The following is a 15,705-nucleotide window of genomic DNA, read 5'->3' as shown; positions in this document are numbered from 1 at the left end:
GAAATCATCAGGCTACCCTCATCCAAAAACAAGTGAGTGCCTGTCTGTCAACTGGCCAGTTGTTGTAATAATTAATAGAATGTTCATAGAGTTTTGAGTAACTGAAAACTTGTTCGATATTTTTTTAAGAAAACCCCCACCCACTCCCTGATATGAGCTTAATTTGGGCATTGTACATTTAAAATAACTGCAATTATTATATTAACCAAATCACGCAATCAAGAAAATAGTGAACACATGAATAAATAATAAATAAATAATTTAAACAAAACATTGTGGTTCTAAATGAATCCGGAATCCCTGAATGTTTTACCAAAGAGACTGCAGAGATTGTTGTGTTGCACTAACAGTAAATTATACCGTTTCTCAGGCCTCGTCACGCGTTTCTATCAGTTTTAAAAACCATGCTGGAGCTGTCCTTTACCTGCGGTGCTGAAATTGACAAACCAACCCCATAACTAATGGTTTCAGTATTTACACAGCATAGTGTGTGTGAAACGGTATGTTTTAAGAACTAAAAGTATGTCGGTATTTGTTTATGCATCCACATCAAACAAGTAACCGTTGCGTGGTAGTTGGAGCAAAAAGTACCATTTTCCTTTACCGGCTTACTCCAGTCACAGCACGGTGTTGCGTTTACGCCCAAGCCGTTGTCCCAATTCTTCAACGCCTGATAAGTAATTTTCCTACGCTTGCCGAGCCATTAAAGGTTAAATTACGTCGTGGGCGTAGCGGCTCCTTGTAATGGCGACCGTGCCTTAGATGTGCCCAGGTTTGTGAAAATGAAGCGAAGAAGAAGTTATTTATTTTAAGAAAAACGCCGAGGTTCCCCGGAGGAGGACTTTGCGTCAACAACCGTCGTCTTTCTAAACTGGTTAACTTAGCTGTAATTTTGAACTTTTGTGCCACCGAGATGATGAAGCTCAAGTCAAACCAAACCCGGACGTACGACGGGGATGGCTACAAGAAGCGGGCCGCCTGTCTGTGCTTCAGGAGCGCGACCGAGGAGGAGGTGAGGCCGTGGATGTTGCTGTCTGGTGGGCCATGCTAACCTTAGCTGCCATACCAGTTTCTAATTAAATGGATATTTACATAGACACAATAGTGAGTTTTTACTGACTAAAACAGTGACCTTACCTTTTCTAAACATTCGTTTTGCCCTCAGATGTTGCGAATTTAACGTCAGTTTTGATTTTTTTTTAGCTCCCATCAACTGTTATGTAAGCTGCTTTAGCTTTGCAGATAGCTGCAGCCTCTGCTTTTTGTATGGAGCCAACCTGCTAGCTAATGCTAACATTAGCATGCTAACTCGCCATGTAACAGCTGTGGGCTGCCGGCTCCCGACCAGCGATCACATCCCCGTGCTATCGTTGACTTTGTCATTCGAATTTGCCAGAGGGATAGAATTCTTGATTTAGAGTTATACGTCACATGGTGATACATGCACGGGCCAATGTTAATAGGTAGTCTGGCAATTTAAGCAACCGTTAGTGTGAAATGTGTTAGCCTTATTGCAACTAGCTAAAATTGTTGTTAGCCATAGCTGCTACGTTAGTGGACTCTCCACTCAAAGCCGTTATAACTAGCCTTCATAGGACTATTTGAGCTCGGAAGCGATTTAGGGAGTTGAAATTTCGTCCACGACATACACAACGATGGCTTTGTAGGGAAAATGTTTTACCAAGGGAGGAGACGAATTGAGACTAAATCAATTCCTCATTATAGAGGCAGGTTTGCGTACAACATGGGCTGCTGGTGACAGGAAACGCATCATTACGACCAGCAAGCAGCTTTAGACTTTTACCAGAGACTGTCGTCGACCAGACCGTCACTCAGCCAAGCTCCAGCTTTAACCCAACAGATTGACTCCTCACAGTTGTGGAAAGAAATTAACTCACTGATTCAGATCCAATCTATGTGGAGTGAAACATTACCTGCTTTAGCCATACACACAATAAACTGCATTCTCAATAATATCCTGCGAGGAGCTGCATATTTTTACTTCTAGCTTGCCCATGCAACAACACTTGTGTATTGTGAACACCCAACAACAATCGATATGGAGTTAAAATCTAGTGTACAAACAGTCATGCACTGGATGTGTTACAGGTGCTGCTGGTGAGCAGTAGTCGACATCCTGACAAGTGGATAGTTCCTGGAGGAGGAATGGAGCCAGAGGAAGAGCCCAGTGTTGCTGCAGCTCGAGAAGTGTGTGAAGAGGTCAGTCGTTATCTATATTTAATTATTTGTCTACCATATAGAGCGTGGAAAACATTATCTGCAGATATCAGCAAACACACCCAGATCTGCCGATATGACTAATGACTACCGCAGTAGGCTGAATAGGCTGCTACTTCCTTGACTTTTTACAGTTATTTATGTTGCTCAATGAGGAAAATGTATATCTACATCTGCCGTGACATGAATATGAAAAACATTACGTTAATTTCACTACAGAAGAGACAAATTGACCCCTGCAATTGGGTGCAGTGTAACAAAGGTTCTGTATTGACATGTATATTCATTGCGTAAACACACTTTGAGATATAATCTATATAATGACCTTGAATGGTTTACCATTAAATTGTGAATAATTTTTCATAAAGAAGTATAAAATCCGCATTAACCTTTCTAGCCTTCATTCCTAGCTGGTAATAATGTTCTGAGAATGGGTTTCCATATACAGCATGGCAAAGTAGTGAGAGTATAGGCTTACAAGATGTATTGTATTTCATTTCCATTAAATCGTGTCTGTATTTAACACTGGGCCTAATACCATCCTCTCAAAGCCCATTTGTTAATGCAGTCATCCTGTTTGCCTGGACAGGAGAGAGAGCCTAGCAACATGTAAGCTGTATCACAGTGTCATATTACAAAGCAGTATTTAAGTGTCAAATACAGTTGTAGGTTGAGATTGAAATCAGCTTTCATTGTTTTTACATTTCAGATACACTTTTACAGCAGCATCCTTGTTTCAGAGACATCTTGAAGGATAAATCTGGCTTTTATCTGTGTAGGGTAGGATGTGTAGCAATTAGTCTGCAGGTTTGAATCTCATTGGAAAATCAATAATGTTCTGCTCATGCTATGTATCCTACGTTTGATGGTGAAATTGGGTGTCCTTTCAGTCGGTGTACATGTTTATTGCTTCCGTATTTTGATCAAAGTGGTGAGAGGGCACAGAAGACGCTAAATCTGGCCTAGCTGTCAGCACTTGGTGGGTCACTGACCACATGAAGCCTATTCTGTGTGTGTGATCCATCACAATGAATGGATGCTGATATCATCTCCTATCCTGTCTCTTGCAGTTTGGTTGCTTTGGTGGTTCCAAAAGGCTATGGCTTGCTAACACATTGTCACAGGGTCAAAATCAATGTGACATCATTACTGAAGTGTGGTAAAAGTGCTGAAAGACCACATTCAGAAACTTTGTGGTGGCTTTTGAGTGTTACTCAATGCATCACCATGTACTGTGGCTTTTTAAGCCTCTTATCATATGGTGGTGTAACAAGACATATCCTAATCCTCGCAAGCTTATGCTGAAGACCTTATGAGCGGTGAGTGGTTTCTCATGCTTGGCAGTTTGGAGTCTTGTCAAGGATGAGAGCAAAAACACAGTATTCAGGAGGCCAAAAGTTTTAGAAGGTTCCTTTGTCAGCCTAACCATCAACAACCTCTGCTTATCCCTGTTAGTCATACACCCTCAGACTTGCACTGTGAAGACACAGGACAGCATTGTGTAACTTCTAAATCAGCCTCAGTGCTGTTTGTCCTTTTCCATGTTGATGATGATGACCAGTAGTCTTCAGTTACATGCTTAAGCTGGGAGACCTTTTATGTCTCATAAAAACATACAGGTTGACTTTTGGCCTATTACTTAATCCATGGCACATCTTTGGGATTTCTAGAAGTGGGCCTGTTCTTTTCAGTACGATCTAGTTCAAGGCCAGAAGAGTACAACATTGAGTCTATGGTACAGTGTGTGGCATCAACATTTATTTATAGACTGAAACTGGAACCTGAAGAAGAAGCGGCAAAGATGTCAGCAAGTGGCCTGCCTCTGTGTCTAACTCTAACCCACTATTCTCCTCTGGGAGTTGGGATTTATCTCACAGATAATTAATTTTGTTGTTAGAATGGGTTTAAAGGTAACAGGAACAGGAGTGTTCATGGTGTCCTGAAAAAAGGTGTTGGCATTTGGATAATGTGGCTTAGAGTTTATGATCATGAAAGTCTGACAGCACTGGGCTTATTCTGTTTTTTTTTTTTGTCTCTGACCTTTTGTACGTGATCTTGACATTTGGTAGTATCTTTTAGAGAAGTGGTCAGTGTGTGTGTGTGTGTGTGTGTGTGACATCATGTGATTGCTGAATGTCTCTAAGTGTTGTACAGTTATGTAGAACTGCAAGGATTAAGTTGATATATAAGTTGATAAGTATATTTGGATAAGATTTGCTCTACTCTTTTTATACAAATGAAGACTAAATGTCTGAATAGTAGACAATGAATGTGATTACCACATGTCTTGGATGTACTTTTCTTTTTTCATGTTAGAGTCTAAACATAGATTGAACAATTAAATGAAACAGTAATTACTGCTGGCTTAATTATTTCTGGATTCTATATTTGTTGAATTTCTTTAATTCAAGCAGATTGTTATCTTGCCTCTGGGTTAGGGTTAGGATAAATGACTCCTCACTACATTGAAGGTGTCATGAACAAATTAAAATCAGTAAATGTAACATCCATCCATCTTCTATCCCTTTATCCTCCACATGAGGGTCACGGGGGAGCTGTGCCAATCTCAGCTAACATAGGACGATAGGCGGTGTACATCCTGGACCGATTGCCAGTCCATCACAGGGCCACATAGAGACAAACAACCATCCACTCACACTTTCACACCCACAGTCAATTTAGAGAGTCAAATTTGCCGAATGCCCAAATCTGCATGTTTTTGGACTGTGGGAGGAAACTTCTTGCTGCAAAAGCAAGAGTAGTAAATGTAGCATATTAGTGAAAATGAGCAAGTTTCAGTGTTTGTGTATTTTTTTTTGTTTAGGTCTCTTGAGCTTGAAGGTTAAGGGTTAAAGGTTAAATAGAATGTCTACATTGTGTTGGGCAGAGGCCCAGGATTTGGACAGAGTGAATGTGTAGTGGACAAAAACATTCTTCCAATGTAATGTAATCCACTCCAACACAAACAAAATATACCCCCACAATAAAGTTAAGTCAACAACTCTGACTATGTCTCAGCAGGTCTATTAGATTGCAATATTAGATTAAACCCCCATATTTTGTATTTAGAAACATTTGACATTTGTGCAACTTTGTGTTTGTTTTACAGGCCGGCGTGAAGGGGACTTTGGGTCGTTTAGTTGGAATATTTGAGGTGAGCTTATTTGCCGGAGACTGTTTTGGTCTTTAAATGTTGACATACTGTTTGTGAATGAGAAGTGAAAACATGACACATTTTCCCCCACAGAACCAAGAGAGAAAACACAGAACCTACGTCTACGTCCTTATTGTAACAGAGGTTCTGGAGGACTGGGAGGACTCAGTCAACATTGGTAATGCATAGTATTTGTTTATTTGTCGTAATTGGGATCATATGAATAGTCACATGCTACCTGTAACTTCACTAGGTTGCCTAGGCCTTAGTAGTATCACAGTTCAGGGATTTTGTTTGTTTGTTGGAGCAGATTATAATGCCAGCTTTGTTCCTGCCCTTGTGATTTTTTTTTTTTACATCAGTGCTGTGATTAGTAATGACAAACCTTTCCATTCATAATTCCCCCCCCCCCACACCGTTGTTTTAACCTGCTCCACAATTTTGTGTTCTGTCAACAGGAAGAAAAAGGGAATGGTTTAAAATAGACGATGCCATACAAGTGTTGCTGTGTCACAAGCCTGTGCAGGCCACCTACTTTGAGGCCCTCCAGGAGAGTTGCCTGACCAGTAATGGAACACCTTTGGTGACTACGATAGGTGGGGAACTCTCCCCTACTTACAGCATCAATCAGAGCTCCATTTCGGGTATCAGATAACTAAAACCATACCTCTGACACTCTCTGGAGCTTTTGAGCTTTCACCGCCACTTGCGCTCTTCTCCCCTCTTCTCTTCTTTTTCTCTTCTTTTGTCTCAATAACATGGTTTGCCTTGCCAACTCCTTTGTGCCAGAACTGTGGCACAGACCTGATGACAAGTGCTGGTTAAATAGTCTGAAAACTTTGTAAATGTAATTTTTGACCCCACTTTTTTTCCTTTCTTTTTACTGACAACTGCATGAAATGTCCCCTTGCTACCTTCATTCTCTTTCATCAAAGCACCCTTAGCGTGGTGTTTATTGAATGCAAGAACTACTTTTTACTGTTGTAATGTCAATGTGTAAACATAGTGATTAAGCGGAAGGCTTTATGGTGGTCATTTTAATGTCTCCTCCCATTTTTCGGTTTTTTTTTCTGTGAATGAATGTGCCCATTAGAGTAGTCCCGTCCCCTTTTTTAAGGAAAGAAATGTCATCTGTATCTGATTGAAGAGAATTGTGGGAAGTGACTTATCGTGCAGTGACACTGTTGCGTCACACTCCCACAAGTATCTTGATGCCGACTGTAAAGCGGCCTTGTGTTAAGGTCTTTGGATTATTTGGATATGGTCTGTTCATTTTACACTTTACGGTGGTTGCCGATGTTTCTTTTATCAGAAGGATGCGGCCCCATTGTAATATTTCGATTTACTAGTGTCAAGTTTTTCTTATTTGGGAAGCTAGCCAAGCACTACAGGTTCCAATATCATATATATATACATACATACATACATACATACATACATACATACATACATATATACATATATATATATATATATATATATATATATATATATACACATACATACATACATATATATGTATATATACGTATGTATACATACATACGTACGTATATATATATATATATATGTATATGTGTGTGTATATGTATGTATATGTGTATATATATGTGTGTGTATATATATATATATATGTACATACATACATATACTGTACAGGGAGTGAAAGACTGTCAACGTTTAAGTGAAAATGAACCACCTTTCTCTTCAGTGTCTTTACCTCCTTTTAGTCCTTGTTTAATTTAAAAAAACAACAACAAATGCTCTCTCATGATTGACTACAAAGTCTTCCTCTGCACACTGAGGGGGGGTAGAAGTAGTAGATTTCACAACCAATGACTTGTAATTTCAAAATACAGCACATATCATTAAGTTATTAAAATACATGTCTGTATTTTACTCCACGCATTCAGTTTGGTTAAAAAGCATTTGTTTACAGTGTGTTCATAGCACAGGTGACTTAAGCGGGCACTTTTCATTATGGTTGTGTTTTTTCTTATTTTTTTGTTGATGTTTTTTCTTTTTTTTTACCCCTCTGATTTTAGTATTTAATCTGCATCCCCAAAAACACTCGGAACACTTGCTTGACATTGAAAGTAATTGAATCTATAATGCTGTCTTTGGCAAGATGCAGAACAACAAGCCTTGTACAGTTTGAGACCTTGTTTTTAACATGTAAAATGCTTTTGAATACTTTTTTCCCTCTTTAACGTCTGGCAAAAGTCTCTTTATCTGAGCTGCGTCACTTAGCCTCTGTGGCACGAGGCAGCTGGCTCAATACTGTGAAACTGGAGGCGCTGTAGATAGCATGTAAGAGGTTTTTATTGTAAATTGTTTATTTCTGTATAGATCAAAGGTGAGAGTACAAATGACAAAACACATCTTACACATCAGTGAGGGCGACGTGTCAATAGGCTGGGAGAAATGATTGTGTTTGGGTTTGGAGCCGTTTGGACTTTTCTCTTGAAATAGTGTGGAGTGCACCTGCGGCTAAAGAACAAGGAATGTGGTTGTGACTAGTGGATGAGTGCAAATAGCCCATTTATAATCCAATATACTCGGAATCCTTAATCCCTTTTTATTGTTTATTAGACCAAATCAAATTTGCAACAGCATGGGATTATGTTTTTGTTTCCTTGTCTTTAGCCAAGCTATAAAAAAATAAAGTACAGTTGCACTCTTGAGTTAAACACTTTATTGTGGCGGTTTGTAGGCTTGATGTCTTTTGCTCCACCAGTTTCAGTATATTTCCCCAGAGTTTCTTTCAGTCGTCTTTAATCAAAAGCAGAAATGGCATACTATCATGGTCTGTCTATAGTTAGTTGAGGACAGTAAGATGAGTAAGTGACATTATCACCTTTTCAGTAATATGGCTAAATTATTGCTTGGTGTCAAATCAAGTTTCAGGGGAATAGTTTTGTTGTTGTTTTTTCATTGAAAACTTCTTACAGTGGCTGACAACAATGCAGAGCAAGTTATTCTAAATGATAAATGTCAGATTGTAAAATTAATTCAAGGTTCCCTTTTATATATAGGAAGTTGTGAGAAATATGGATTATAGCAGCTTGTATTTAAAAATAAAACACGATTTTGGATTATACACCTGATCATTTTAACATTCAACTACACTTCCAATCATGTTTCGCCCACGTGTCTGACAGTTGCAGTTTCTGAACAAGTCATTTAATTTGTAATTAAATAGGGAAGGTGCTGACTATATTTTTTTTTTTAGTGGTAATTGCTCATTTCACTGAATATAGACAGAAAACACCTGCATTGTGATTTAAAAACTGAGGGGAAAGACTGTGGGCATTAATAACTGAAAGCTAGTGGACCAAATGTTTAACTCGATAAACACTTTATACAGTGACGGCAGCGGCGACTCTACCCTGGTCTTTTTTCTCATTAAAGCCCGACAAATTAAGGTTCCAACTAAATTGTCATAATCCAGCAATTAAAAATGATTTCTCTCTAAATGACTGTACAGGTGAAAGAAGTTGAAAGCCTCCCTCACTTCATGTTGAGACTTTGAACTGGTTTTACTGCTGTGTATTTAGTGAGGTGTGGTGGACAAAGTCTTGCTTTATAATGCCCAATCTGGCACTTCCTGTGAGATTTTGTTTTGGTTAGAGCTTTTAGTCTTCAACTTGATGTGCAATTAGACAGTTCAGGTGGAGAGAACATGGCTACTAAAAAAAAAAAAAAAACTAAAAAACCTGAACCCTGGGTGATTTGCAGATTTAACTTGGTCTTGGTGGTTTGATAGATACTGTAAAACATGGATGAAGAGGATTTTCTTAACAGCCACTTGTTCTTTGTCCATATTTTTGTTTCTGCATTTTCCTTTATTGGTTGTGATGTTGTCAAGCAAATGCTAAGACAGCATCATTACAGCCAGAGGACACACTTCAGCTTTGGTCAACAAAGATTAAACTACCTTTGTAACTCAAAATTCATGCAAAGTGATCCGGTTTATGTTTATGAAAAAAAAATGTTTTGTATATTAAAGCTCCTAAGATAAGATGGGATTTATTAACATACAATTGGAGCATCTGATTAAGTCACTTCCTTTCAATTGACCACAGTCAATGTGTTTCCATATCAACTGACTGGCCCCATCTTGTGGCCAAACCAAAAAAAATTAAAAGCACATTTATAGATTGAAAGTTGGGTTTCTTTTAATGTTCAGACCATCTTAACTATAAACTGAATCTAAAAATGTTTTTTTTTTTTTTTTTTTTTAAATGGAAACTCATAAATCACAACTGAATATTTAAGCACTTGAAGTCGTTGACCTCAGCCTTGAAGTTACTCGTATTGTTTTTCAGGGTATGTCACTGGAATATTCTTTTCCTCTTGTGATTTGGGACTATGGAATAAAACCAGTGCAAGAAGACTGAAGATTGTAATATAAATGTGCCAAGAAATAAACACCAGTATTTCACATTCAGATGGGTCTGTGTTCATGTACGAGACTTGGCTCCGTTACACATTTGTGTATGACATTAAGGTTTACAAGTGATATGTTTCTCAATCATGTTCTTAAACGATAAGAGATCAGAAGTGCTTGCATTATTTACCAAACCTGAAGTTTGGAAATTCACTTGTTTAGCAAATGGCGTACAAGGAATAAACAATAGAGAATAATTCTCCATTTTCTTTAGCAAAATAAAAGTATCTGCTATTCCTACATTCTGATTCACAACAGGAAAATTATAGTCCCAGTACATGAAAACTGAAATGTCTCTACTGGAACACTACACACTAGACCTGGTCACAGCCAAAACAAATATTTCATAAAGTTCAATTACACACAAGACTGCACAATCTACTTTTTGAAATACCAACTTCATTAGGCATGTACAAATGTAACAGCCATGGTAGAAACATTGTATATTCAATTCTAACATAATACCCAAGATGATTCTACTATGAAACAACAGACCAACTTAATATCCTGTAGCTTCCATCAGGTCACGGTCACAGACCTTTGCTTATTCTTGAATCTGAAACCTGTCTTAACATCCAGCTGCCCAGCATTCAAAACATCTACCACAATCACAATTAACAATACCAAGACTGAAATTGTGTTTTGATTTTTCTTTATTGTACACAAAGAAACAGTGAAAATTTACTGAGGCTGCTGTCCTCTGCCGCGTCCAAAGCCACCCCTCTGCAACAGGAAAAAGTTGTCATTACATCACCCAGTGAAGGTTGATCTACAGCGTGAAGTTTGACAGCTGTAATTAAAAGTCCCTGTAAAGTGATAAAAATATCTCGCAACTTTGTTCTCCCACAGGAAAAAGGTGTTACAAACCACTATACTGAATTTGAGTAATTAAAAAAAAGTTGCCAGGTGTTTCAAAACGTCATGTAATCATTTTATAGTAACTAATGCTCAGACGCTGGAGGCGTGTCCAGTGGAGCTGCAACACACTCTGATCTACTCAAATTTAGTGGGGGAAACCAAGTCCGAAAACATTACGGTTCATCTGTGTTTGTAAAGAATATGAACATTAACTCTGGTTATCAAACCACTTGTTTTTCCACCATTTTAATCAAAGTTTACATTATACACAGAGCTGGTTTAACTGCAGTCCTCAGCAGTACCTGAGGACTCACAGCAGGAGTCTGTTCTTCTCTACAGCATTTCCTCATCTCTAGGAATTATAAGTGGTAGAGCATTTTTGCATCATGTTTTTGCATTTTCAGGACAAAGAAACTGTTGAAAGTGCAGCAATGATTTTTATATTGTTACAGTGTTTGAGAAGTTATAATAGCTATGGCATCTGTGTGTTATTGAGCCACTGAACCATAACTAAACAAATTCTAAATAGAAGACCGTTTTCAGCCTTTGCACCCCAGATGTCAGCCACCATTTTCAAGTGTATATAAAGTGTGAAGAGGAGAAACTCTTGCATTTGCTTTACAGGGTCTTTAAAGGCTTTGCACACCAGACAATTTTCTCTTTGGATTAAGTAAAATGACTTGGCACCTGCTCTTCATTGCTTAATGCCAACTCAACCAATTTCTACTTGTCATTATTTGTCTGCCAGGTCCTTGTAATTTATTTATTTGTGCCATCACTGTCAATAGTGTGCATGCACTGAAGCTGCGAGTTATTTGCAACTTGTGCCATTTATTTGGGCCTTAATATACTTACTTTCTTTGCTTAATGACAATGAACAATGTTTCATCTATTTCATACAGTATTATTTATGATTGTTATAAAAAATTTGTATTTTGCTTTAACAGGCCAACGATGATCTGCTCATACACAAAATGGTAAATGCAAAATAAAGGTACTTACAAACTGGAACTCTGTTGCAGCTCCAGCACCGGCTTCTGCTTTCTTGTCAGCACCAGCTGGTAGAGAAATTGATGAATGTCAACCAATAGGTCTCAGTAAATTGACTTTTCATACAACTCATATTAAAACTAGGCCAGCAACAAAGTTATTTACGTCAATAAAACGCTGCAACTTGTGCTCTTCCTGTTTTAGCTTAAACATTTTCTTAGGGAACTAAAAATACATTAAATCCCCCCCCTCAAAAAAAGGGTGTTGGGGCATTATTATAATTTACCATTAAATATGCTTAGTTTTTAAGAACTTCAACACAGCACACATGCAACATACCAAGGAGGTGGCAAGAAGTGTATAGGTATACTTACGGGGTGCAGCAGATCGCCTGTATGTGTCCCTGTCAGCCTCTCCACGATTAAGGCGGGCTGGCCTCTCTCCTTCCATACCTGAAAATTAAATAAACATTTTGTATTTAACACTGCACTTAGGTGTTGTTCTGCAGTACAGTCAAAAGTATACTTTTAAGTTCAAGTCCAATGATGCATGTAATCAATGATGCAACTTAAGACATTCAAAAAAGCTGACCGACAACATATACATGTGAAGACAAAGTATGAAATAAGACTGTTTAAAATAATTATTCACTGGCTTCTATTTTTCTAAATCCAAGCAAACTACTGCAGAAATTAGAAACACTGCTTCCTGTTATCTACGACACTGGTGTACATGATTAATTATGCATCTTCACAAGACTGGTAGAGAGATCATGTCTAACATTTTCTTTTCAAATCTTAGGGTTTGGACATAAGATGAATCAAACTTGACTGGTGGCTGAGATAAGCCGTTTACATATCTAACTGATGCAAACTTAAAGTAACAATAAGATATGCTGAAGTCACTAAGCCAAGACTGCAGCATTTTATCTGTTGGTAAGCCCTTGATATACTTCCACTCAGATTTAAGTCAGCCTATTATGTAATTAGTCAGATTCCATTCCATTTACAAATTCTATTGTTAAAGCAACAAACCCAAAAGGTATATTGCCATTGAAATGACAGTAAACCCAAGCCATACTTCCACATTAAGTATAAACTTGAGTGCTTACCCTTGGGCCTGGGTCTTGCGGTCTCAGGGCGGGTCTGGCGGCGCAGGGTGGCGGGCACAATCTCGGGTGGAAGGTGGAGGAAGTCTCTCAGGTACTGGATACCCTCATTGGTGAGGTACCAGTAAAAATGACGCCAGGCAAATTGCTCCTTGACATACCCACAGGACTTCAAGGACTGAAAAGGAAAACAGACACAAGTTACTTATCACAGCCATATCCTCAACACTGAAGTACATGACCAACAAAACCAAAGAAAAATCACAGTTCTTACACTAAATCACTCCTATATGTATAGTTTACTGTATTCATGTGAGTGACATATTTAAGCATGCTTCTTTTTGTTCTGCAAACAAACATTTCAGAATTCACTGGTGTTTTCTGCAGGACCACTGGCACAGCATTGCTTGGGCCAACAATGTTTATCACTTATATCATCATTCCCTTTTCTGGCTGGAAACCGTTAAGTTAATAAGAACCAGGTTTCCCACAACTTGGTCGACAAAAAAAGTTTCCAGGACAAATGCCCTTGAATTCAAGGACCACATGTGCTGACAAAGCTTAAGATGGGACAGTAACTTGTAAGAACTGCTTCTACCATGGGCTCTACTTTCATTGATTTGCAGCACACTCTGCCATCTCTTTGCCAGTCTTTGTAATTTTCTTTGGTGAGATCTTGGAATTTGCATTTCTCAGACATCGCATGATTTGTTCTCTCTTGCTAAACATTACTTGCTCATTGTTCTGTGTGGAACTTCACAACAACGACAGAGAGAGACAGTGTATAGTGGCCACAACACCGCCAGTAATCAAGACTAGAAGTTTCTTCTGTGTAGGCCTAGTGTACATGCTAGTAATACAGGGTGCAGGAACCAGTGAGTAATGTAACAAACAAGAGCACATTGACAGTGAGGAGAGATGTTAACCTAAATATCAACTTAACTCTTTCAATGAGAAACTTAAGAATTAATATTTTGATATTGGTGTTTATTCATTGGGGTTTAATTATTACACATAATAGCAATATTAGCCATCATCAATAATATTAGTACTAACAGATTTATGGGACAATTAAGATGACATGAAAGTAAATTCAAGAAACTGGAGATCCTAACATATATAAGTTAGATAAAAGCATGTGATTTTACCCACATTGCGGTCGAGTCTTGGACATGGTTTCCCAACTAGTAATCATGACAGCTAACAGTGAATGCACTTCCAACACACCAACTACATCTCAACGGTGCATATACAGCCAGTCTCATTTAAAATGAACACGATAAACGGATTCATCAGAGTTCATCATCACCATCCAAATGTCTCACCTGCATCGCTTTCATCACATGAAGGTTGGGCACATTTTTGTCAGCAAGCTCGGGATGGTTGGGCAGATGGACGTCTTTCTTGGCCACCATGACTCCCTCCTTGAAGAGGAGCTCATAGATAGCAATGCGATTCTTCTTGGGCATCAGCATCTGTGTGAAGTGACAAGTCGAGCGTTAGCTTCACATGCAGCTTCCACTTCGGCGGCATGCTATCAGGCTAGCCAACCTAACGGGCTCCAGTTACGAAAATAAAGACAGCGCAGAGACTACAGACGCTCATTTCAGTGAACAAAATCACCACCAACATGTGGGTGTTTATATCACATCAGTACCCGAACGAGGTGGTAGACATGAACTTTAATGAGGGCGGCCTACGTTTTTTAAGGAAAAAATGGCAGCCAATCGTGAACGTCAGTCCGAGTTACTATGCCACATCTTACTCTAATATTTAAGGTTAGAAAACATTTATGGGTGAAATATGTCCACGAATTCCACCGATACATTACAAACAACTTAATTGTTGACATTATTGTCTCATAGATTATGAGATGTTGAAGATATATTTAGATTTCAAACGCCGGGTCTGTCTTTACCTTTCCACTTGATGAGGGACCGGAGCCGGAAGGAACGACTGTCGTTGGCCGGAAAGGTTTATCCCCTCGTTCCGCGCATCCTGGGAAGTGCTGCTCCCTGCTGGTGTGGAAGTAACACTGACCCTGCGGAGGAAGTGCTTTTGTCTGCTTCGACTGTGTGTAAAATAGGACGTTAAAGAAGTTGTATGTATGAATTGCATTGTATTGTATTAAGTTATAAAAGTAAATAATATGCATCATTAAAGAAATTGAGGTAAGACAGGAAACTAAAATACTGGCTAAAATAAAATACTGGAAATTAAAATACTGGCTAAAATATTAGGTAATATTAGGTAATATTTTTTTTATTTGGATTGCAGTGCCTGTTTTAATCTGTAGTTGCATATCCTACATACATTTTCTCCATATTTCTGCTTTAATCTTGACCTGAACAATGTTCTTTAAAGGAATTGGTATTTTGTAGTAATAAATTATGGATACTACTGATGAAAATATAACTGACTTTCCATTTAAATTCCTTCAATACCTAAGTTAACTTAAAATTAACACCTTTGATAGTAAGCTAGTTGTTTCCTCCATGTGTCACCCATCAGAATAAGTTTTGGAGCCTGCAGAATCAACATTTAACTGACTGGCTACTATTAGACTATACCTATTCCACTCACATATAAATACAAATAAAAAACGTATTTTCTTAATGATGTTTGGCCTCATGCTTTTTTCTGACAATGAGGGAAATACAGAAAACATCCACAAATAGATTTTTATGAAGGTTTCATGAAATTACATTACATTTAGCAGACACTTTTATCCAAAGCAACTTACAAGGGAACTGAGTACAATTTGCCAGGGGTGGAGTTGAACTTGCAATCATGAAGTATTTTGCACATGGGGCATCGGTCTTAACCACTGAGCCACTCCACCCCTCAAATTGTCTTTGTACTGCAGTGCATTTAAAATATTGTGTTATTAAATATTACCTGGATAAT

The 15,705-nt window shown here is 38.3% G+C and overlaps 2 protein-coding genes across 2 annotated transcripts; one reads left to right on the top strand and one right to left on the bottom strand.

The window, feature by feature from the left end:
- The first annotated feature begins 683 nt into the window (after positions 1-683).
- On the top strand, positions 684-9,842 carry nudt3b (nudix (nucleoside diphosphate linked moiety X)-type motif 3b). The gene is made up of 6 exons (XM_058631544.1): positions 684-1,012; positions 2,110-2,220; positions 5,348-5,392; positions 5,486-5,570; positions 5,851-5,988; positions 9,721-9,842. Exons 1-6 carry the CDS (start codon positions 914-916, stop codon positions 9,804-9,806), a joined length of 564 nt encoding a protein of 187 aa, XP_058487527.1. The 5' UTR covers positions 684-913; the 3' UTR covers positions 9,807-9,842.
- A 635-nt stretch (positions 9,843-10,477) lies between these two features.
- Positions 10,478-14,865, bottom strand: rps10 (ribosomal protein S10). Its single transcript, XM_058631545.1, has 6 exons — positions 14,717-14,865; positions 14,124-14,273; positions 12,802-12,976; positions 12,065-12,142; positions 11,703-11,758; positions 10,478-10,565 (listed from the first exon to the last, which is right to left on the bottom strand). The coding sequence occupies exons 2-6, from the start codon at positions 14,271-14,273 to the stop codon at positions 10,524-10,526; spliced, it is 501 nt and encodes a 166-aa protein (XP_058487528.1). The 5' UTR covers positions 14,717-14,865; the 3' UTR covers positions 10,478-10,523.
- Positions 14,866-15,705: the final 840 nt, after the last annotated feature.

The sequence above is a fragment of the Solea solea genome, chromosome 6, assembly GCF_958295425.1.
Source record: "Solea solea chromosome 6, fSolSol10.1, whole genome shotgun sequence".
Taxonomy (NCBI): domain Eukaryota; kingdom Metazoa; phylum Chordata; class Actinopteri; order Pleuronectiformes; family Soleidae; genus Solea; species Solea solea.
Note: the sequence above shows the minus strand (reverse complement) of the source record. Positions and strands in the feature narration are given on the sequence as shown.